General features: G+C 40.4%; 1 protein-coding gene across 1 annotated transcript in view; it reads right to left on the minus strand.

The window, feature by feature from the left end:
• The window catches only part of SYNE2 (spectrin repeat containing nuclear envelope protein 2), a 263,282-nt gene that overhangs the window by 49,847 nt on the left and 188,660 nt on the right, over nt 1-24,775 (minus strand). The window contains exons 83-91 of the mRNA XM_063289046.1: nt 23,025-23,201; nt 22,123-22,278; nt 17,663-17,812; nt 12,140-12,310; nt 11,220-11,353; nt 8,707-8,911; nt 4,768-4,947; nt 4,056-4,178; nt 989-1,143 (exon numbers count right to left, since the gene is read on the minus strand). Coding sequence (XP_063145116.1) covers nt 989-1,143; nt 4,056-4,178; nt 4,768-4,947; nt 8,707-8,911; nt 11,220-11,353; nt 12,140-12,310; nt 17,663-17,812; nt 22,123-22,278; nt 23,025-23,201 — 1,451 coding nt within the window. The remainder of the gene's footprint in view (nt 1-988; nt 1,144-4,055; nt 4,179-4,767; nt 4,948-8,706; nt 8,912-11,219; nt 11,354-12,139; nt 12,311-17,662; nt 17,813-22,122; nt 22,279-23,024; nt 23,202-24,775) is intronic.

Below are 24,775 nucleotides of genomic sequence, written 5' to 3' on the forward strand. Positions count from 1 at the left end.
CACATTTATATGGCTGCCCATCCCACACAAGGCAACTCTGGGCAGCATACAACAATTAAATAAAAGCAGTGAATAAATAAAAACCAATCATTATAAAAAGATAAAAGTAATTATTAAAAGAATATTATCAAAAAAAAATTAAATATACCAATCCTGCAGAGAGAGCAAGAATGTCAATCATAATAGAGCCATCTAAGACCCCCAAAGACCCCCAAGCCTAACAACATAACCAGCATGCCAGCTTCCCATTTAAATTTGTTTTAAAATTAAAATCTGTAAAAAATTCAAAAGTAGAAGGCAGAAGTGTCCCTCAATAGATTCGTGCCCATGACATCTCACTGGGAACACTTGACTTAGGTGACTTTAAAGGAATTTAGTTAACTTCAGGGACAATGGGGCTTATCAATGGCTGTTGGTCATGAGATCTACATGTAACCTTCAAAGATTGTGACTCTCTAAATACGTGAAGGTGGGAGACACAGCAGGGGAAAGCTCTACAAAGCTGTCTGCTACCTTCCTTTCTGAAGAAGAATCTGGTTGCTCAGTTTTGGATATAGATTAACTTATCCTACTGTCTGATCAACTCTTTTTATAACTTGAATGTCTCCATTTTCTATGCTCTCTAATGTACTCACAAGCATTTGTATATGATTAAAAATGTCTTTCAACTCATTGGATTGCAGTTCATATATGCAAAAGCAGATTCCAAAAATCCCATCTCAGATCTAAGGAACTATTCCATGATTGTTGCATGGTAAGATTAGTACACTGCCACCAAAGCCAAAGGTTGATTAAGGCTGCTTGTAGAAAATAGCTGTGAAAGAAAATATCACATATACAATATAGCATAGCAACAGAGCTTTCAAGACTTTAAACACTTTGGGCGCCCAATGGCTTAATGGTAATTTCTGTGCCAATGGCTGCAAATAATGTGACACAAACATCTGTGATGGAGTTAGATCATAATATGAAAGTAAGTCCTTTTTACCTGCATTGCTCCAGAACCATAGCAGTTTTCTGAGTCCACTGCCGATTAAGACTCTGTAATCTCTTTACAGTAAAGTCGCAGAGTGGCAATCTAAAGCTGACTTCATTCAGTCTCTCCATCTCAGGAGACAAAGACGTGAGACTCAATAACTGGCTCTGAAAAGAACAAATCAATTGGCTACTAGAGTATCATATTTGTTTGATTTCTTGCAAATATCACCAAAAAGAGCAAATCACTGCTTTGTTGTATGATGGCGAGCAAAGATTTCCAGATCTCTCTGCACAGTGTTGCATTCCACAGAAATTAGCATAACAGTTACCTATTAATGGGCTAACATAACTTTTCAGACTAGTTTGCAACTTTGGGGGAGGGTAGATATCACTGGGTTTGAGAGCTCCTTTTTTTTTACTGGAACCTTGAGGTCCATTAAATAGTACCTGGAGTAAAGCTATACATTTGGAATTAAAGCATTCTGAACCCACGAACTGAATATTTCAACAGAATATGCACTATTTCAACACGAAATAGTGTTGAATCCCAAACTTATTTTCATTTCAATGATACAGTGTTTTCCTATTACTGTTGAAATTCAGAAATCCTTGCTCAGTACCAAGATCTACTGTCTGGCCATTCCTTCACAATCTAGAGCTAGGAACTAATTATATTTATTACACTTGTTCATATCTTGCTTTTCTTCAGAGTAGTTCAGAATGGTAGGCATAGGTTACTCTATTTTATGCTGATTCGATTAATCAAGTGATTACAACTGGCAACAAATCACCTACTGAGCTTCATAGTTGGGCACTGCTGAACTACATGTTCCAGGCAGGACTCCTTCTTTGTAAACTCCCTTTCAGAATATGTGAAAACATGCCTCACTATAGCCACATGCTGTTACTCTGTTCTCTGTCAAGTAGCAATTCATGACTCAGAAATACTTCTGGATAAAGATGTACAAAGTGTGTCACACACAACCGTTCCATGGCCAGAACACCTAGTTTGGGGTGGTCCATGTCCAGATAAAGAGTGAAACATGCACATTCCAGTCTACACATGGAGAGAAACACATGTTTCAGGAACAAACAGTATGGGTACGATTGGGGGTGGGGAGGGAGTGGGAAAAAGTTAAGGAAACTGGAGGCTGTAACTAAGTGGAACTAAGAAAAAGAAGGGACTGGGAAGATTTGGAGGAAGGGAAGGTGGGCTGGTTAGAAAGGAAGTCACTGGGAAGACCAGGAGCAGGCTGGGGCAAAGGGCATGTGGAAAAGGATAGGAGAGAGGGGTCAAGTGCATCGCCCTTGGCCTGTTCCCTCTGTAAAATGTTTCAAGATTTTGTTTCAACTTTAATACAGAACAAAGTTGTTCCATGTTTCAGTTTTGTCAAGCAACAGCCCACCTGGAACAGTTCAGTGGAATTTCTGAAACACAGAGTGTTTGTCTGGGTTTGAAACAAACAAACAAAACATATTTTTTATTTGCTACACATGGCTACTTCCAAACTTTATTGCATGACAACTCCAATGACAATAGCAGCACCCAGACAACCTTGTCTGTTCCCAAGAAGCTAAGGATGGTCACACCTGGTTAGTACTTGAATGAGACAGGCTAGACTGAGAAAGGCAGTGGCAAATCAGTTTTGTACTCTTGCCAAGAAAGCTATGTGGATCTGTCCATGAAGACACCAGGGTTTGATATAAGCTCCAGGGAGGCTTTATCTTACTTCTAATCCAGCTATGTATTATCTCTTTTCAGAATCTCTTGTCTTAAATTCTGTTCAACAAAGACCATGATTTTGCCATATATGTTGGGTTTTGTTGTTGTTTTGCTAGAGAATGATAGACAAAGATCCCTTACTACTGAAAAACATGAAGCCCTGAAGTCACATATAACTCCTGTGTCAGTTTTGGGTCGAGCCCCCAAAGTTCCTCCCAGAATTGCCAAGGAATTGCAGTAGAAAAGGAAAATCATTAAATACACAGGGAATAATCAGATTAGCTTGACACATTCAATTTAATTTAAATAAAAGGAACTCCAATTTAGTGTTTTCCCACACATCCACTTTTTGGAGCATGCCATTGTTTTTAGGCTAGACTTTGGCCAGAGAAATGATGTGTACTCTTGCCATAGTATTTTTAGCTGACTCAGGATGGGACATCGAGGGGCTGTCCAGAGATACTGGGGGGCTCAGGGGCTTGGGCCTCTCCACTGTCTGATCTGTATATTGTGAGATTAACAACTTTTTTGGGGCATGAAAGTATGTTAGTGCCAAGATAGATGAGGAGGTCATTAGGTTTTGACAGGAAGAGAAGACTTGGAAAACAGACATGCTGATATGCTTGGTATCAAATATTATTAGCCAACCTATTGGTACATTTGATGTTCATTTAAACTGGGATGGTCAATCTGCAATCCATCAGATGTTGACCTGAGACTTAGCACATATGGGTATCTCAACCATTCATGCAACAGCTGGATTTCCAACCCAGCTCTCCATAACGTAGAAATGCAAAAAGTGCACCCCAGAGGCAGCAGGCAGTTTGCCAGCATCTGCTTTGCGCCTCTTTTTGTGTTTTTAGGACTGGAGGATTTTAAGGGATAAACCCTTGCAGAGGCTTATACCTCTTGAATTTTCCCTCCCCAAATGGCTCCACTTTTACTATGTGGCCATCAACATGTTGTACAACGCATGCTACAGCCCTTGAGCTGACAGAAGTTGCTTACCCCTGCCATAAAGGGAAGATTGCTTAATAAATTAATGAAGCACCCTATGCCCAGATGCTGTGGAAGAACATTTCATTATCCAGAATATTTAGGGAATCCAAAGATAAGGAGGTCAACTTTTACAAACATTGCCCTGTTTTCTATCTTGTTGCCTAAGAATTAGTGCCTTTCAAAAGTTTTGCGACCTGATGCCTTTCATATATTTTGAATTTTAACTCCCAAATTCCCTTCTGATTATATCATGCTGCCTGGGGCTGATGGGAGTTGGAGTTCAAAACACTCAGATGGCACTTAGTTGCCTACTCATGTCTTAATTGTTTGTGGAATACTATGAACTCAGGCTTACCATGAGTAGATCCAAGTCTTTATTGTTTTCATGCGAATTGTCAAGTATTTCTGTTGATTCTTTAACATGATTCTCCAGTTTTTCCAAGGAATTCCCAAAATTCTCTAGTTGTAAAAGACCATACTGAGGAAGAAATTAATGTATGAAGTATAGGTATTCTATTTGATCTAGCATATACTTTCAAACATTAAAAAATGGTAGGTAACAGAATATCTTAATAAAAAATGAGCTATGGCTATGAACCAGAGATTAACATTTTAAAATTTAAACAAAAAAATTGAAAAGGTCAAATTTTGCATTGTATAGAACCTTGCATTATCTACTGCTTTGACAATTAATTTGCAGTCTCCAGCAAGAAGATGCCAGCATGCCTACAGATCTCTGCTACATACCTGCCACTTGACTTTTTATCTTGTTTTTTTAGAAGAAGTTATTAGTAGCTAGCTTGCTACAAAGCAAAACACCAGCTTTTAATCTCATCTTTCTTTCCAAAAGATGGCTTATAAGCTTCTTGAGAAAATATGAATGAGGAGCAACCACAGCTCAGAATACATTCTCAAAATTCCAAGGGTGGCCTATTATTCCAAAATGAGTGGGGAACCCAGATCTATAAATGATAGACATTTTCCAAACACAACATTCAGGAAAATTATACAAATGTGAATCTTCCCTCTCTATTCTGAAAATGCTTATAGCAAGCAGTTAACAGTACCTGAAAAACATCTGCTTTCATCTGTAGCATCTTTTCCAAACAGGAGATCCTTTGAAATGGCTGGAGCTTCTCCTGAAGAAGGGGCTGTGTTCCTGGTTCAGCCAACTGAGTTATTTTATCTCCTGGTTCAGAAGCCTGAAGAAAATATTCTTTGATGTCTTGAAGGCCAAGTTGCAGTTTCTAGAAAGAAAGGAATTATGCCTCAAGAGAAGCAATGCAAGACTCCAGAACTAAGACTTCAGGATGACAAGGAGACACTGGAAGAGCCAACTATCCATCTGACTCTTACTCCCTGTCTTCGGTCTTCAAGCCCATCTTCAAGCCCTGATGTTTCACTACCACTGGCACTAAAGACAGAAAGAATTTTCATACAATGCAATGGAGGTGCAGCTCTTTGCAGGGAGATGGGCGGTAATAGAAATTTGAATAATACATACATACATACATACAGTTCTCCCAAATCAGATCTCAGCTTCCAGGAAGCAGTCTTCTGTGCTAAAACTCACTGTTTTATGTAGCTGAAAAAATGTATCCCACTTTATTTGTCCTAGGGCCTTATAATTCAAAACAATATTACAATAGCAATCAAATATAAACAGTCTTTACCAAACTTAAAGTGGAATGCATAAAAGAATAAACTTTTCAGCTACACTCTGGAATGTGCTTATTGGGGAGCAAGACACACTGAACATGGTAGGGCTATAGAATAAATATGCAGAGAATGTTATGCAACTTCATAAACATTTTTTTAAAAGTGGAAAAGACCTGAGCCTAGAAACTCAGATTAGGGAAATACAACAGCCCAACCTTCTCCTATCTTGCACTTTCTAGATGTGACATCCTGGTGGTGATGTGAGAAAGGCAATGTTTGAGGAGACTACAACAGGCAAACCAAGCCAGCAGCCATCTCAATAAAAGTACAACTGAATTGAGATAAATAAACTCAGAGAGTGAGAGAGAGTTATCTTAGTAGGTAGGGAATTGCAGGAATCAGGTCCCAGCACTCAAAAAGTCTTATTATCTGTTGCCTGTCATCTTACCTAATTCATGAAATTGCTAGCAGACTCACCTGAAGATCTTAAAACACCATTCGAACTACAAATTGTGAGAGCCACCATTTGTAAACCTACTAAGGCACCAAAGAGAGCCATGCTCTCTAGTCCTAGGCACCTTAGTTCTGGCTGAGGGTATATTTGAATGTAGCCTTATTATATCTTCTGAAAGCTAGTAAGAAGGTCTTCACATACAACCTAGAAGATCAGCCAGGTTGATGAGGCCCCAGAGCTGCAATCCTGAATACTGTTGGGATATTTAATTCCCTTTAACTTTCTGACTGTACATGATAAGGAATACAAAGGAAATTAAGAAAACTGTAGCTTGGTGGGTCTATTTTATGGAAAGGGGAGGGGGAAATGCAATTGAGGAGCACATCATCTGAAGTATATAATTTAATACCATTTCCATTTAACACCAGCTACCTAAAAATCATGGGGATGAGAATCACAGCTATGTAGTTAATGGGCATCAAGTAAGTAGAAAATGCTAATTTGCTACCATTAACAACAAATTTTGCCAATAGGACTAACGCTTGCCTGGCTTCCTAAGCCTTTTTCCCTTGTCACTGCTGCTTTCCAGGCTAAATTAGTTCCTTGCTCTAAAGGGGTCCATCTTAATTTCTTCACATTAGGCTTCCTGAGCAATTTATTAAGGCCACACACACTTTTCTAACCATTTGCAAAAATGCAGAGAACTTTACCCTAAATCTTCAACCCCAGCTAAAACTGTTAGCACATGGAAAAAGAAAATTAGGCTTAAAAGCACAACAAGTGGCCTGACAGATTCTTAATAGTTATTCACAACTGAAAAGGAAATGAAAAAAATCATCCCCGTCCATTAGGGATCTTCTTTAGAATTATTCCTTATAAAAGAAGAACTGTTTAGCTCTCACTGCTATTTTTTGTTAGGTTGGGGGGTGGGTGGGGGACTATTAACACCAGATGGCTTTACCAATTGCTTTGTGTTTGACAAAATTATCCTTTTTTTTTTAAACTGTTGTCCAGAGTCATGGAAATGTGTTATAGAAAGCTGCTTCTATATTATAACACAGCAAAAGCATTTCTACTGCTGTGCTACTACTTTTTACTGTATTACTGAAGAAAACTGAAATATTTTCCCCTATAGTACAGATCAGTTAAATTAATATAAAATGAAGGTAGGCTTGCTGTGATCCTGCAAATACTGACTTACACACTTTTTTTTTTACTTCCGGGGTCAAAGGTCTTGGAGCAGAAGGAAGTTGTAACAAAGGTAAGCACTCAGTGAACCAGTCGAAATGTTTTCTGCTTGGAATCATGACTGGGACTACAAGCCCCAGACTCCCTGGCAGGAAATTGTATTCCTTGGTAAAAATGGCAGGTTCAGTATCTATTCTCCACCAAGGGTTTGGGAATTCTCAGTCCCAATCCCAGATCTTTGTGGGAAAAGATCATTGTTCTTTGCTTTTCCCTGCTTGTAGATTACACTTCTTGTTTGAGGGCTACACATTTTCCTCAGACAGCACGGAGAACCTTGAGTCACATGGGGTGGAATGGGACTAATTATTCATCTGTAGTGGCAAAAGTCTTTACCAGCACTTATGAGCTGAGCCCCCTCAAAATGGATGACCCAAGGGTTGAATTTGGGATTGGATCCAAGACTTTCTGGGTGTAAAACACAGCTGTACTATTGAGCTTTAATCTTCCTTGAGTCATCTTTCTAGAGATAAACTATAATGAACAGTTGTGATAACAGAGAAAATGGGTTTTGTCTCTTTTAACAAGCATTTTATATCATAAGTACTTGAGGTGGTGGCGAGTGGTACTGTGCCTCCCAAAAGAGAACATATAGTTTTGCAAAGTTAGTAACAGTCTGAAATAGGATCACAAAAAGATAATGAGCTCTGCTTCGTGATCTTCGTGACTATGACTTTTCAACGTTGTATTTAAAAAGACTAACGGTATAAGTGAAGTCTACAGGACAAGTGGGAGCTTCAGTTTAGATCAAATATTGTTTTGGGCTTAAGTTGTTCTGTTGCTTGAAGCAAGCAACAAACAACATTCTAATCAATTCCAAATTAAGGTAATCAGTACCTATGGACAATCAAGTAGTTTTGGTATATGGTGCAGAAAATCCTCTAAGCCTGCTAGCTTCACAAATGCAGCTAGCTGGCCACTTGGAAACACAGAATGCTGGATTAGCAGCCTCCTTACTTTTGCTTCAAGATAGCCCTCTAATTATAATTTACATCTGAACCATCATCTTGAGGTTGGCCTGCTGCTGAAGCAACATTAAACTGAATCAAAGAGATCTGGCAGAAAAGCAGGTTTCCACTGGAGAACAGTACAAGCCCTTCCTTATGCAAACTTTCTGGTTTTCATGGACAAGGAACCTGGGAGAGGTCAATGACCTCCAGGATTTCAACTGGCCCACTGCAAAACAGGGCTGCATGCATCCTGTGGTGGCTGGAAAGAACAGCCTTGCAGCCAAGATTTTCTCTTTTTTGGTTCCAGTAGAATATTAACCTTGTGGGAGATATTCTACAAGGTTGATATTCCTACTGGCCACCTCACTACAGCAGTCTCTGCCTTTACCTCCATGCTTTGTGGAGAGCACTGCTGCAGCCCCCAAAGTTATGGAGGTGACAATGGTGCTCTTCAGCAAGCATGGAGGTATAAGAACCAGGATCTCTGTGGTGGGCAGGCAGCAAGGGATTCATACTTGTGGGTACAGAAGAGGGAGGCAGCAGGGCAGAAGAATCCCCTTCCCTGCTCCTCAGTCCCACAACCACAGCAGCAGAAACTGCTGTTCTTGCCCTCATGTGTGGGCAGCAACCTTGCTGGCCTCATTTTCAAGGCAAGGGAAAAGGAGCACTGGGCTCTTCTAATATTCTTCCAGTCTTACTTTTATATCCTGTGCCTTCTGCTTAAGAGAGTCCGTTGTGTAGCTTGAAAGTGTATCAGACATCAGCTGGGAATCACACTGCTCTTCATATTTGTCTAGTTTTGCTGAAACCTCATTGTATAAGCTAGTATAGGATTCCCACAGATGCAAATGGGTGTGAGCTTTCTGTAGGTTCTCTTCAATATTTTTGTTTATCAACATCCACCTATAAAAATAAAGAAATAAAAACGAAATACAGGAGTAAGCAATTTACTCAGCATTCTTTTTTAAGATAATTAAAAAATAAAATCCGCTGATTTGTTCATAGTAATAGAATTAAGCGATTTGTTCTGAAGACTGAAAATATTTCATCTCAAACTCAAATCAGCGGTAAGCTCTCTTTGCCGGTAGACTGTCTTTCAGCGGGAAACTTCAGTTTCCAAGACCTGCCCCCTCTCCTGCAATGCCTCTGGTCAAATTGGAGGTAATGATGGAACAAGCACAGGATTTCCTACTATTCTTGTGCAGGAAACCCAGCCAACATTGTAGCTCACTCCTGCCTCCTGAGCCCAATGATAGTTCCAAAGAGGGTCTTCCCAACTCTCACCTCAGGAACAACCTACTCACATGAGAGGGCTGGTGCTGCCCATCTTGAAGGAGGTGGTGGTGTACCTTCCCCTTAACTGGACAATGTTCAACCTGTCTCCAACCTTCTCTTCTTGCAGTAGGTTGTTGAGAAGGTGGTAGAGCTACAGTTGCATAGAGCTCTGGAGGAAAAGGATTATCTGGACCATTTTCAGCCTGGCTTTAAGCCTGGGTAAGGGACTAAAACTACATCGGTTGTGTTTGTGCATAAACCTCTGGCAAGGCCAGGCTAAGGGGAGTGTGACTGTTCTGCTATTGCTTGAACTCTAAGCAGCTTTCCATGTCACTGATTGTGGTTTCTGCCTTATGTACTTGAGGAGTACTTGAAGAGCATCGTGAAGCTACAGCCGTTTCAGAATGTAGTGGCTCAAGCAGTTATGGGCATGTCATGATTCATTCATATAATACCTCTATTCAGAGCATCCAATTTACTTCTGGGTGCAATTTAAGGTGTTGGTTGTCACCTTTAAAGCCCTACATAGCTCAGGACCTGGTCAGGGATGTAGGCTACTCTGAGTTGGCACCAATTGGAGTGGCATATAAAAGCAGTAAATAAAATGATAAAAAAAATAAAAACCTCTGAGCTACATTGGGATCCTTTTCATCTTTTTGTCAGTTCCCCTGATCCCGGCTCATCCCTTCCATGGACCAAGACCTGCTTGGGATGGTGCTGTAAGTTTCCTCCTCTGTTTGTTCCCTTTTCTTTGCTTTTGGACAGGGGGGGACTCTTCAACAGAATATTTTGTTCACACTTTCACAAGTGCAAAGCATGTGAAAGGGAAGCAAAAGAACCACATTCTTTGCTCCTCCTGCCAGCTCGCCTTCTCTTTGGAGTGGAGGACCCAAAGAGAGGCATGCAAGCCTGTCATTAAATGGAAATATGCTGCTGCCAGGTGGCCTAATCATGGCATCCCCTTGACCCTCCCCCTGTGGTGACAGAGAAAGGATTATGGTTGCTTCCTTCTGCCTTTCCCAGCAGCCACAGCTGCTACAAAAGAAGGAGGCGAGTGCAGTGGTAGCAGCAATTTCCTTCGCTCTCTTCCCTCTGCTAGTCAGACCTTCTCTAACCTGGGTGACTCAGTGCACAAACACAATCCCTCACTGCTGATACTGGACAGCCTGGCTCACCCTCCAGAGGCCTTCCTCATCTGCCCTTCTCTGGTGACTTCTCTTAGCTGGACTGGAGGAAGACAGACCCAGGGAGAAGAAGGGGAATGGTGCCTGCCTACCTTCATGATCCCCACCGTCTTGCCTACCCTTTCTCACAAAAAAGCCTTCAAACCTTTTGGGATGGAAAGGTTGCAAATGAGGACTGGGGAGCAAGCCACTAAGTGCACACCAGTGATGAAGGTAGTGTGGTGTGAGTGGACTGAATTTACTTGTGCCACAGAAAATGAGTGAGATTGGTGAGAGTTTGAGACTCCTTTTGTAAACTTACAGATCCCTCATGTGCACACAGCTTGAGGAGAATGAGGACCTTTTTTTAAAAATAAAGTGTTTCTCAATACAATCTTTTTCATGTCTTCTACTAGGAATTAAAGCCATGGTGCTAGACCGAATCCTTAGTTTAAGGTACTGCAAGACCTTCTTTTACTTTTCTGCAATAGACTTTCTCACCAGAAGGTTGTAAGTTTATTGCAAAAAAAATTAGATAAACAGCAGTGATCAGCATAACTGTGTCTAGTGTGCAGAGCAAACTAATAGGTTATTCACATTCACTTTGGTCCCAAAAGATAAGGATGACCAAATTAGAACCATTCTATTGGCCTCCTGTATAAAGTAAGCAATATCTTATGCCTGCTGTACAATAATTGCCATTGTATTTGCCAGAAATAATTTGTTGGACCCAGACTTCTAAATGGTGAAAGGGGGAAAAAAAAGTATTGTACCTTGTGCGTGCCTCTTTGTGTTTTTGTTCAATAATCTCTGAGAATGAGGGATCACACAGTTTCTTCAGGTTATCAGCAGCAGTCTGGAGTCTAGCCCAGATTTCTTTGTTATCCTCATTTTTATCTTGAAGAGACTGTGGAAAGAAATGTCACTTAATTAGTTACAAATGTGATGATGCTTGAGGAGGTGGTTATTGATATGCTACCTTTTATTTCTCATTCCAAGACAGCATATTTTCACCAATTTAGCAGGAGGTGGATTGTGACAAGGTTGCCATCGGTAAGCATATTTTTCTAGTTTGGGAAAAGGTAGGGGATCTTCCAGGCTCACTTCTTCTTCCAGGAGGCTTGGAAAAACAGAAACATCCTCTCACCTCCTAGTCCCTTTGGCTTAGAAATATAGTGGGAAAACTCACTGACTTTGTACATAGAATATGTACCATTCCCAACTTGATACGGTCAAGATCTAATGGACTACAACTCCCATTTCAGATGAACTAACCAGAGCTATCTGCAGATGAGCCCTGTAGGATTCTTGTTCACTCCCTCTCCCATCTTGCTCATTGCACACTATTTTCTCTTTTCTCAAGTTGAAGCAAATTGTAGCTTGCTGATTTATTTCACCTGTAAAATCATGATTTATGCTTTCCACACCAAGTAGGATCAAGCACCAGGATTTGGTCTTGATGTTCAGTCTCTGGTTTGCAGGGCTTGAATAAATCAGTTTGCTACTTCATTTCATACTGGAGAAGTACAGTATGTGGGAGGAGCAGCATATGGGCCCAGGATATTAGTTATGACTCAATCACGTAACACCACCACATACTCATTTGGCATTAATATCTAAAGCAATTCCTTATCTTTAGGAAGGAACATTGTGAAACCATGGGGTTCATCACACTGGTCTTTCTGAAGCATACCTGGAGATCTTCCACTTGCTTTTTCAGTGTCTTCACTGTAATGACAGGACTCATGCTATGCTCCAGGCAATACAAAGCATTTGCAAGCATCAGTCTGATTTCATCCCAAGCTTCATCATAACTCTTCCAGCACTCTAAAGCAGACTGTGTAGAAGACTTCAGCTGTGCAACCTGCAAACACACAAGCCTGTGCTTAAAAAGGATGTGTATGAAATTACTTACCAGGACATTTGAAAACTGCTCAAGAGACACCCCCCGTTGAATTTCTATTACATCATTTTCTATCTAATGCAGGCTGGAAAAAAAACCCTCTAAGTATTTATTTAATAATGTCATATATAAATGATTTCAGGGGTACTAGTACATGCTTCAAATGAAACGTTAAAAGGAAAAAAAACCCCACTGATCTGTATAAGAGACTGAAGTATCAGAATTATTTTCATTATCAATTTAATTTGAGGACAAAGTCCTGTTGTGCTTGCAGAGCTCATTCCAACATGCTTGGTTAGAGAAAGACTTGCAGGAATAAATGCGCTGGTTTCACTCTCTCGATGCTGACATCTCAGCAGGAAAACTCACCAATTCAGAAATGCCTGCAGTGTTTTAAACTGCAGAAGGAACAGACAACTCAGTTGCAAGTTTTTGTTCCATGAAAGCTGAAAATTGCTATTAAACAGTTTTGGATTTCTATTCTTTCGAAGATTCAGCGTAAACTGTCTGCAGCTAAGCAGTATCTACAGAACACTGGCAGTTATTGGACCAAATATAATGAATTAATGGCTGAATTTGGAGTTAGAATCTGGGTTTCATATTTCACTTTTGCCATGGAGCTACCAGGATAGCATCACAGTTGGAAAGATCAGGTAAAAGATGATATTCTGAGCAGCCGGTGCCAATCAGAACAGACCATGCTTGACTAGATGTGCAAATAGTCGGATTTCATGATACTTTTCATGTTTCATGATGTGGTGCTGGACAAAATCTGCCATCTTTTGACTTTTCCAGTTAGAGAGGGTCAATAGTGGACTAAGTTCTATGTAACTGAGATGTCAGCGAAGACATCTCATGTTAGGACATGTCAAAACCTATAAATTCAGTCATCTGTCAAAAATATCCAACAAACACAGCAGTTTTATATGTTATTTACTTATTGGCCTATGGATTACTATTCTGAAAGTCTTTAAAATCAGATATGGTATATAGAAGGTGAGCAGAGAGTTTACTCATTCAGTTCTAATACTGGAATCTCAGGTCATCCAATGAACTAATAGGAGGTCAAGTCATTCTTCAGACTATTCATAATCAACTTGTGGAATTCACTACCATGAGAGGAGGAGATAACCATCCACTAAGAGACTCCAAAATGAACCAGGTACACTCATGGAGGATAAACAATCAGTAGCAGGTAATCATGATGACTACGTATCATTAACTTCACTATTAGATTGTACTGGTCTTTGATCACAATAAAGATACTTGACTTTCTGTTTACTAGAAAAAATACGTTCTTAAGTCCCAGTTCCTAAGGAGTGAGCAAATGGAGGTACTACGGCTCTCATGTATTGCTGGTAGATTTCTCATAAATAGCTGACTAACCACTAAAGGAGAAAAGATGGCAGAATTTAATGTATTCCAAGCTTCTATGTAAGACAGGTCAAGTTAGGTCCCTGATTAATTTAAATGTGTGAGATCTAGTAGGACAGCACATATATTTCATAGAAAATATCATAAGTTTAATCTCTAGCAACTATAAAAGAGGATCATCCCCTCAATTCTGGATATGTGAGTGAGTAGGAAGACTGCTTTTCATTACTAGCAAAGGAAATACACTGTTTCTTTCCAGATCCACTATAACAGACGCATCTGCAATCATCTATGAAAATTTACCCTTGTACTTTCTTTTAAACATAAGTTCTTTTTAAATAGAATGTAACATATAATGTTCTAAATGGAGCTAAGTGGAAGAGGGCATTTCAGATATGGGTACAAATGGTAAAATGAAGAAGGACTGTGTGATACTTTTCAATCCAAATGATTGCTGACATGCAACAGAAGCTACTCATATAGAAGATTGGACTGCACTTAGAAACCCAAGAGTGTTCAGACCGAACTATTTTTGTTGTTTATTCGTTTAGTCACTTCCAACTCTTCGTGACTTCATGGACCAGCCCACGCCAGAGCTTCCTGCCGGTCGTCAACACCCCCAGCTCCCCCAGCGACGAGTCCGTCACCTCTAGAATATCATCCATCCACCTTGCCCTTGGTCGGCCCCTCTTCCTTTTGCCCTCCACTCTCCCTAGCATCAGCATTTTCTCCAGGGTGTCCTGTCTTCTCATTATGTGGCCAAAGTCTTTCAGTTTTGCCTTTAATATCATTCCCTCCAGTGAGCAGTCTGGCTTGATTTCCTGGAGGATGGACTGGTTTGATCTTCTTGCAGTCCAAGGCACTCTCAGAATTTTCCTCCAACACGACAGTTCAAAAGCATCGATCTTCCTTCGCTCAGCCTTCCTTATGGTCCAGCTCTCGCAGCCATATGTTACTACGGGGAACACCATTGCTTTAACTATGCGGACCTTTGTTGTCAGTGTGATGTCTCTGCTCCTAACTATTTTATCGAGATTTGTCATTGCTCTTCTCCCAAGGATTAAGCGTCTTCTGATTTCCTGACTGCAGTCAGCATCTGCAGTAATCTTCGCACCTAGAAATACAAAGTCTTTCACTGCTTCTACATTTTCTCCCTCTATTTGCCAGTTATCAATCAAGCTGGTTGCCATAATCTTGGTTTTTCTGAGGTTTAGCTGCAAGCCAGCTTTTGCACTTTCTTCTTTCACCTTCTTCATAAGGCTCCTCAGTTCCTCTTTGCTTTCAGCCATCAAAGTGGTATCATCTGCATATCTGAGATGGTTAATGTTTCTTCCAGCGTTTTTAACTCCAGCCTTGGATTCCTCAAGCCCAGCATGTCGCATGATTTGTTCTGCATACAAGTTGAATAGGTAGGGTGAGAGTATACAGCCCTGACGTACTCCTTTCCCAATCTTAAACCAGTCCGTTGTTCCGTAGTCTGTTCTTACTGTTGCTACTTGGTCGTTATACAGATTCTTCAGGAGGCAGACAAGATGACTTGGTATCCCCATACTGCTAAGAACTTGCCACAATTTGTTATGGTCCACACAGTCAAAGGCTTTAGAATAGTCAATAAAACAGAAATAGATGTTTTTCTGAAACTCCCTGGCTTTTTCCGTTATCCAGCGGATATTGGCAATTTGCTCCCTAGTTCCTCTGCCTTTTCTAAACCCAGCTTGTACATCTGGCAATTCTTGCTCCATGAATTGCTGAAGTCTCCCTTGCAGGATCTTGAGCATTACCTTGCTGGCATGTGAAATGAGTGCCACTGTTCGATAGTTTGAACATTCTTTAGTGTTCCCCTTTTTTGGTATGGGGATCTAAGTTGATTTTTTCCAGTCTGATGGCCATTCTTGTGTTTTCCAAATTTGCTGGCATATAGCATGCATTACCTTGACAGCATCACCTTGCAAGATTTTGAACAGTTCAGCTGGGATGCCGTCGTCTCCTGCTGCCTTGTTATTAGCAATGCTTCTTAAGGCCCATTCAACCTCACTCTTCAGGATGTCTGGCTCTAGCTCCTTGACCACACCGTCAAAGCTATCCCCGATATTGTTATCCTTCCTATACAGGTCTTCTGTATATTCTTGCCACCTCTTCTTGATTTCTTCTTCTTCTGCTAGGTCCTTGCCATCTTTGTTTTTGATCATACCCATTTTGGCCTGGAATTTACCTCCAATGTTTCTAATTTTCTGGAAGAGGTCTCTTGTCCCTCCTATTCTATTGTCTTCTTCCACTTCTACGCATTGCTTGTTTAAAAATAATTCCTTATCTCTTCTGGCTAACCTCTGGAACTTTGCATTTAATTGGGCATATCTCCCCCTATCACTGTTGCCTTTTGCTTTCCTTCTTTCTTGGGCTACTTCTAGTGTCTCAGCAGACAGCCATTTTGCCTTCTTGGTTTTCTCTTTCTTTGGGATGGATGTATTTTGTTGCCGCCTCCTGAACAATATTGCAAACTTCTGTCCAGAGTTCTTCCGGGACCCTATCTACTAAGTCCAGTCCCTTAAATCGATTCTTCACCTCCACTTCATATTCCTTAGGAATATTAGTGAGCTCATATCTAGCTGATCTGTGGGTCTTCCCTAATCTCTTTAGTCTGATCCTAAATTGTGCAAGAAGAAGTTCATGATCTGAACTACAGTCAGCTCCAGGTCTTGTTTTTACCGACTGTATAGATGTCCGCCACCTTTGGCTGCAAAGGATGTAGTCAATCTGATTTCGGTGTTGTCCATCTGGGGAAGTCCATGTATAAAGCTGTCTCTTAGGTTGTTGGAAGAGAGTGTTTGTTATGCAGAGTGAGTTGTCTTGGCAAAATTCTATCAGCCTATGTCCTGCTTCGTTTTGTTCTCCCAGGCCATGCTTACCTGTAATTCCAGGTGTCAATTGACTGCCCACCTTAGCATTCCAGTCTCCTGTAATGAAAATAACATCTCTTTTAGGCGTGTTGTCCAGTAGGTGCTGCAGATCCTCACAGAACCGCTCTACTTCAGCTTCTTCAGCATCTGTGGTTGGGGCGTATATTTGGATCACTGTGATGTTAGATGGCTTGTCCAAGCACTGCTTTAGCCACTTTACTATTAATTATGAAGGCTACTCCATTTCTTCTGTGGTCCTCTTGTCCACAGTAGTAGGTCTGGTGGTCATTTGATGTGAAGTGGCCCATTCCAGTCCATTTCAGTTCACTGATGCCCAAAATGTCTATCTTTAATCTTGACATCTCCCCAATAACCACATCCAATTTGCCCTGGCTCATAGATCTTACATTCCAGGTTCCAATGGTGTGTTGATCCTTAGAACATTGGATTCGCCGTTCTCCACCAGCACCGTCGGCTGCTGGCCGTCCTTTCGGCTTTGAGCTAGCTGCGTCATCACGTCTGGGGCTAGTTGAACTCCTCCTCTGTTCCTCCCCAGTAGCATTTTGACCATCTTCCGACCTGGGGGTCTCATCTTCTGATGGTATACCGACATATCTCTGGTTGTACTGATCCATTTAGTTTTCATGGCAAGAATACTGGGGTGGGTTGCCATTACCTTCCCCAGGGATCGCATTTAGTCTGACCTCTCTGTCATGATCTTCCCGTCTTGTGTGGCCCTTCATGGTTTAGTTCATGGCATCATTGAGGTGCTCAAGCTCGAGCACCACGACAAGGTAACGATCCTTTGCTGAAGAGACCAAACTATAATTGTACTTATTGTCTAACGCTATCATTGAATGCATTTTTATTTATACATATTTTCAGAACAGGATTCCATCATGCTAGATATTTCATGCTGCCTTCAAGGAACCTATCCTTGGGTAGAATGGTTTCAAATGCTAGCTTGGAAAGCATCCACTGGATGACATTTAGCAAGTCACTAATTATTATACTGTACGTAGCCAAAAATCAAGATATCAACCTGATTGATAATGCTGGTTTTCATTTCATCCAAATCATTGGTTGTGAACACTACTTTCTTGGCAGCGTCAGCACAATCCTCTAAAGCTGTGTGATAGTTTTTCAGTTGATCCACATCCTTAGACTTAACAGCAAGCTGATTTTCTAACACCTAGTAAATAGATATAAGAGGAAAAGCATTATCCTTTGAGCATAATTTAGAAAAAAATAAAATTTAACATTAAAACAGGGGGCATATTTTCTAAAGATCAATGCCAAGCTGTCATGTTCACCGTTTCAATGTGCTTGGTACATCGTAACGTTTCGCATGTCATTTGCCTGATACGTGTTTGATCTCGGGAGGGAGGAAGATTCCTCTTTGGGGAGTTGTTATCTGTTGGCTGCTGGGTTGGAATGTGTTTGGGTTATCTCATGTGTTCAAGGTTGCTTTCCCAGGATGTGTGGAAAACGGTTACCGGCACCTGGGAGGGGGGTGGTTGCTATGGCCGGTAGGGGGGAGGGATTACGTTTGGAGCCGAGGGTTTTTAGTTTGTATTTGGCGCGCTTTTAGTCATTCTCAGCTTTCTCTGTATCTGCCATAATTTCCCTGATAAATCAGATTTCATTTAAGTAACCTCTTGTGAGTCTGAGTGTTTGGGATAGGCAACCATTACACAAGCAATATGTTAAACTAAATGTAACAGAAGTTTCAAAATACTTAAGAACAACATAAGAATAGCCCAACTGGATCAAACCATGTCCCATCCTAGCCCAGTATTTTGTTTCTTACAGTGGTTAGCCAGATTCCTTATAAGCAGGAGATTAAGATGTACCTCTTTCCCATCATTGTTCCCCTGCATTTTGTATTTGGAGACATGCTGCCCCTCATCCAGAGGTAAGATGAGTCTTTAAGATAACTCTTGATAGACCTTTCTTCCAAGAATGAATCCAATCTACCCTTAAAACTATGCAAGATATTGGGTCATCACCATGTTCTGTGTTACCAAACTCTACAGGTTAATAATGCACTGCATCAATAAGTACTCTCTTTTGCCTGTTCTAAATCTTCTTCCAATCTGTTTTATTGGGTGGCTCCTGGTTTTACTTTTTTGCAAAAGGGACAACTTTTGTTCACTTGTCCACTTTCTCCATGCTATGTATGATTTTGTACACCTTGATCATATCCCCCCTCTCGCAGCCCCTTTCTCTTCGTCCCAAACATTCCAGCCTTTTCTCCTAAGGAAGGCCATCAATAATTTTGGTTGCCCTCGTCTGTACTTTTTCCACCTATGTTATATCCTTTCTCAAATGTGTACCCAGTGCTCCAGATGGAGACAGATTGTGGATTTGTATAAGGACATTACAGTGTCAGCAATTTTATTTTCAATCTTTTCCTAATGATCCCTAGCATGGAATTTGCCTTTTTCACATTGAACACTGATTCAACAATTTTACTCAGCTTTGACTCCAATATTTTTTCCAGGTTAGATACAGACAGCTCAGCATATATGAAGATTTTGGGGAAGGGTGGCTTGTCTGCAAAGTGCAACTTAACTGCCACTTAGGTCACTACTAATTTAATTTAAGGAGCTCCTTATGCATATCTCCACAATCACTCTTGCTTTTCATCACCCAGAGCATTTTATTATTATACTCAAACTTGCTCAATATATCAGCAATCTGTGTTGATTTTCCTTCAGCAAGGCTTGTTCCTCTACATGTCTAGTCTTCTTTTCCTGTGATTATATTTTCTACCAATTTCCCTGGAACAGACATGATGTTGACCAGTCTGTAATTTCTGAGAGTTCTCCTAAGTCCCTTTTTAAAAAAGGTGTTACATTAGCTGTCTTCTAGTCCTCTGGCACTGAGTGCGATTTGAGAGATAAGTTACATATTTTGGCTAGATCAGTTATATTTGAACTCTTTTAAGTTCTCAGGTGGATGCCATCAAGACCTGGTGATTTGTTCCTGTGTAGTCTCTCAGTATGTTCTAGAATATCTTCCCTTGTCACTTCAATTTGCTTATGTTATTCTGCTTCCCTCCCTGAGAAAGTGTCCTAACAGCCAGGAACCACACTGAGACAAGGAGCAGGTCTCTAGTGTTTTATTGTTGCTACATAACAGGGAAATCCTAACAAACTGAAGAAGCGTGGGAAAAACCCAGACATATAAACCCCAAAGGTTAAGGCGGTCCCGATCGGTGCCTCTTGGAATGGCTCACCAATTCCTCAGTGCTACGCATGCGCTTTACAGCCTGGATGGGAGCCCCCTGCTCGCCATCCTTACTCATGACAGAAAGTCAATGTAGGTATACATTGAAGCCCATCATCCTTGGAAAAATATCCTTAGTAAAAACTGTGAGTTTATTACACAAGTACTGGATCCCTCTTATGGGAATATACATAGTACTTCCTCTAGTTTTTGCCCAGAACAACAGACCTGTGTAATACCCTGCCTTTTGTTGAAGGGCTCAAGGTGGTATACATAAGGCTCCCTGCTCCCATAGTTTAAAATCTAATCTACCACACTACACTGGCTTTCTATGACTTGAAGATGGGTCTTTTAAGTTCCAATCCACCAGCTTTACCACTATGGCTTTGGAACCAGGTCCAGTCACCATTCCTGCAGGGTAGTGATCAAAGTAAAATAAGTGAAAATACAGATAATGCCCTTTTCTACTTGCATGAAAGGTGGGCTATACATGTATGAAGGAAAGGAAACAATAATCAGGCAAGAGCAGCCAAAATTCACCCAAGCACCTGCAAAGATTAGATACCTTCTGAGTTCATCTGGCATTAGGAAATCCAAATTAGAGAAGCTGTGTACACAATTTTATTAGCAAAGAATAATATTAAAAGTATGTTTGCATGACTTTTGTCCCTCCTAATCAGAAGCAGCAGTATCTTTTATGTAAATTAAGTATAGAATCCAAATTAAGTAATTGACGTAGGCCATGATTTTACTTTTTAAATATAAACTGTGATATACACTGAATACTTATTTATAAATGTGGCTAAGATTGGAGGTGGGGAAACATCTCTTGTTCATTTTTAAAGTTTTCTTCTAAAATCCTGAAAAATTCTTCCTGGTTTTATTTAACTTCTCAGTTTCCCTTCTTCTGTCCCCTGGTGTGTGTACCTGCTCACTAAGAGAGTCTCAATCTGTCCCTTATTTATTTACAAAGCTTCTTACTGGCTAGTTGGAATGAATCTCCATCTCTCAGCTAGAAAAGTGAAGTTACTCCAGAGCTCAACAAAATATTGCAGTGAATAAATAGCAAAATTACTGTTACTTTTCAGCTTGTGTATATTAGAGGAATGGGGTAACCATAGCAATAAAGCAAAAAACAAAAGTTGTACCTTGTAGGAGGAAGGAGTCAAGAAAGACATAGCAAATGTGATTTGCCGCTATTATTTTGAGAATAAAACAACCTTCCCCTACATGGCATCCTCTAGATTTATTAGAATCAAAAGAATTCTGGTCTTGCTGAGGGAAAGTCTCAGTGGTCTATTCCATGAGCCAGTGACTATTCAGTAATGCTCAGAGAAAGCCAATGTAGTGCATTAGATAAGGTATTGGACTAGGATGATGTGATAGCCACCACTTTAAATGAGGATGAAACAAATTCACTAAGGGTATGGCTATCAATAGCTACTATTCCTGGAGATTATAGAATACATCCAGTACTAGGAACAGTTTTGTGGATTTGGGAATTTCGCCTATGCTTCTGATTGGCCAGAGTGTGAAACACAAAACTGGCCTTTGGTCTGATCCAGTAGCGCTCTTTTTGTCTCCTTACATTCTTAGATGCAAATGGGAAACAGAGTGGTATATTAGCAGCATTCTGATTCTTCTGTCTAAACCTCTGTATAACTCCTCTCAGGAGCTTAAAGAACATGTGGAAAAAGATGGAATCTTTCATTATCCAGGAACCAAAGGCTGTGAAATGGAACAGAGGTCTCCCAGAACTCTCCCCAAGGAAGGAGCAAATAATCTATAATACTGTGCCCTCCAGTTCCATCTGAGCCAAAGGGAGATTCTACCGGAAGCCGTTGAAAGGACCAGGAGAAAAAAAACTCCGTTCCTTGCATCCTTTCCTCAGCATATGCCATCCAGAAGGGCAATTACAGCTACACCAGAGAGAAAAACAGGACAGACCCTTTTGACAGGCAGTTCTAGGACCAAATTGTTTTTAGTTTTTTTTCTCTGCAGAACTATCTCACCTAGGGACCATTCCATAGATCCATCTACTACTTCCCTCCTTTCCTTGTTTTCCATTATGACCTGTTTTTATTAGGTCAAAATTTAATGGATTGTATGTATTACTGGGTTGTGTACAATTATTGTGTTATTTTTGAATTTCAAGGATAAAGTCACATGTATTGTCCTGAATGTCTAGGAAGAAAGTTAGGATTAAAATGTCAAAAGTAATCAACAAAATGAACTTGACATTTCAAGTGTAATCAAATAATGAACATTTACCTTGCAGTCTTTTACTGTGTCCTGTGCAAGAATAGAACTTGCTGGGTTTTTCAAACATTTTAGCCTTCTGCTTTGTGCTTCTAGCCAACTGCCCAAGGATTGTGCTTCGTTTTCATTTTCAACAACAGATTCCAAAATGTGCTCCAACTCCTTTATCTGCATAGAGGACAATTTATAATTATTTGCATAATTTAGGAAAGAAACATATTTTGAAATTTCTAGTTTATGGTGATAATCACAGAAGAAAGAATTTTTCCCTCATTTTCTATGAAATGTCTCACATTTTAACTTATTACTGTAGCAGTGTTTCTGGACTCAAAGATAGCAGAAGAAAGTTTAAGAGCACAACCAGATAGTAACTTACTTCCCTTTTGCGATGAATCTACTAAATTGGGAGTGTAGAGAGAACATGGTTGTGTTGTCATCATGTGATTCCTATCCCTTGGCTGGGTACTGTGACAGTGGGGCAGCACAAACCAAACAAGGTGTACGGCAGGCTTACTAAGGTCTATGGATTAGGGAAGCTGGACGAGAACTAAATCCATATTTGCTTTTGTTCCCACTGGCTTTAGAGCTGCCTGGAGAATCCTTGTTTGCTTGCTAATCCTTGCTGCAGACCTTGCAGATGGGACAGGAAGGCCATCAAGATAGGTTTCTGTCCAGTGAGCTGCAGTGAATATAGGCAATTGGGTGGAGACAACTTGCATGGACATCTCTGCTTGATTTCTGCCTATCCCTCCTCCAACTGCAGCCTTTCCAGACAGCCCCTCCTCACTATTCTGAAGAGTCCTCTGCAGTACAGATGAGGGAACAAGGAAGCTGTGATGGATGGGCGCTCTTCCACTAGGCACATCTGGGTTTGACTCACACTCTCTGCAAAATATTTTAAAGCACATTCAGACCTTTCCATTCAGAGTCCCTTGCAAACAGTGCCAATTCACATTCAGTTCCCCGAGACATTCTGCAAATGACGTCCTCTCATAACGCTTGCTTTCAACATCGCAAGGTGTCAACTGTAGTAGTGACTGGTTCACATAATCAACTATCCATTGTTTGAAGTTCATTTCCATCACATATTCCTAGAAAAGTAAAATACAACTCTGTCAAAAAGAGCATGTTTTCTATGTAGCAAATATAGTTTTATGCCTTTACAACTGATTTTGCTGCAAGTCGCAGCAGGATAGATATACAGAGGTATAATAACTCTTAATTGTATAGCCAAGTCCCTTGCTCATAATTAAAGAGCATAATGATCATGGGCACTTAAAAAATATAACAGCCTTTAATGATCATTTTGGTGGGGGTAATGGGAGTTGTAGTACATCTGTGAAGGCATCAAGTTGGGAAAAGCAGTTAAAGATTGTGGGTTCAGTTGAAAAAACATACTGCAAGGGCAAATGATTTCTGTATTGCTGCCAAGAAAACTGGATGCAGTCTCTTCCCTGATAGAGAAGATTCTTGTAAGAATTTTGTAAGTATACTTGTTTCCCTTTTTCTCTCTTTTCCTCTTATGTGTGACCCATAAAGAAAGGTCATGTTACAGACCCCATCCATGAAAGATTGTAGATTGGTGGGGTCCAGGAAGAGGGCCTTCTCTGCCATGGCCCCAGCCCTGTGGAATAAGTTATTTCCAGAGGTGAGGCAGGCCCCCACTCTCCTGGCCTTCTGAAAGGGAGTGAAACTTGGTTTTGCTACTTTGTTTGGGGTGGGAGGGGGGATAGTCAATCATGGGAGTAGTTGATGCCTTGATGAGGCCCTGAGGAATTTTATTGAGACTGTTGTTTCTCCATCTTGGATTTTGGATTTTGGATTTATATTTATATTTTTAGGATGAATCTGTTTTTATGGTATTTTAATCTTCTGGTATTTTAATCTGATTGTAAACCGCCCACAGTGGCTTTGGCAAGATGGGCAGTGAAGAAATGTGAGGAATAAATAAGTAAATAAATGAAAGATAATGATCATTTAAAGACACTGACAAATAATTGTGTGACAGAGAAAGCACCACCTGTCTAGCTTCATTTGCATGACAATATTAGTGAGTTAAAGACAGAAAATATCCAAAGGAAAAAAGCATTTGGTCATACAGGCAAAATGAAATGCTGAAAAGCCTTCGTGAAGAAACCGACAGCAAAATTTTGATAGATGTAAGGTAGTAAAGTCATAAATATTTATGTGCCTTTGTAAATAGTAGACTTCCAGAAACAGCAAGAAAACTCTAGAAGAAAACATTACACAGAGATTCAAGATATCTAGAATCCTGATTTTACCTATATCAATTTATCTTGGGAATGCATATATTGCTAATGATATTTGACATAAGACTATTTTATCTTACCTCATCTTTCCATAAACCCATACAGATAAATCTTAGAAAATAAATAGCAGAAAGATTACACATACCACAAATGAAATGGGATTCTATAGGTACTATCCAAACACCTTCTGCCTACCTACAACCATATCCATATGAAAAGGCCTAATTTGGTTCATTCCTAGTCCGGATTCCTGCACTGAGCAAGAGATTAGACCAGAATGCCTAAGTGGTTCCTTCCAACTCTAGGATAATAACCTGGACACAGTGGGGTAGGACAGCATGTAAGGGGAAAGTAGGAAGGTAAAGTGGACGATACCAGGGATAGATTGATTGATT

This window comes from Candoia aspera, chromosome 1 (assembly GCF_035149785.1).
Source record: "Candoia aspera isolate rCanAsp1 chromosome 1, rCanAsp1.hap2, whole genome shotgun sequence".
Lineage (NCBI taxonomy): Eukaryota > Metazoa > Chordata > Lepidosauria > Squamata > Boidae > Candoia > Candoia aspera.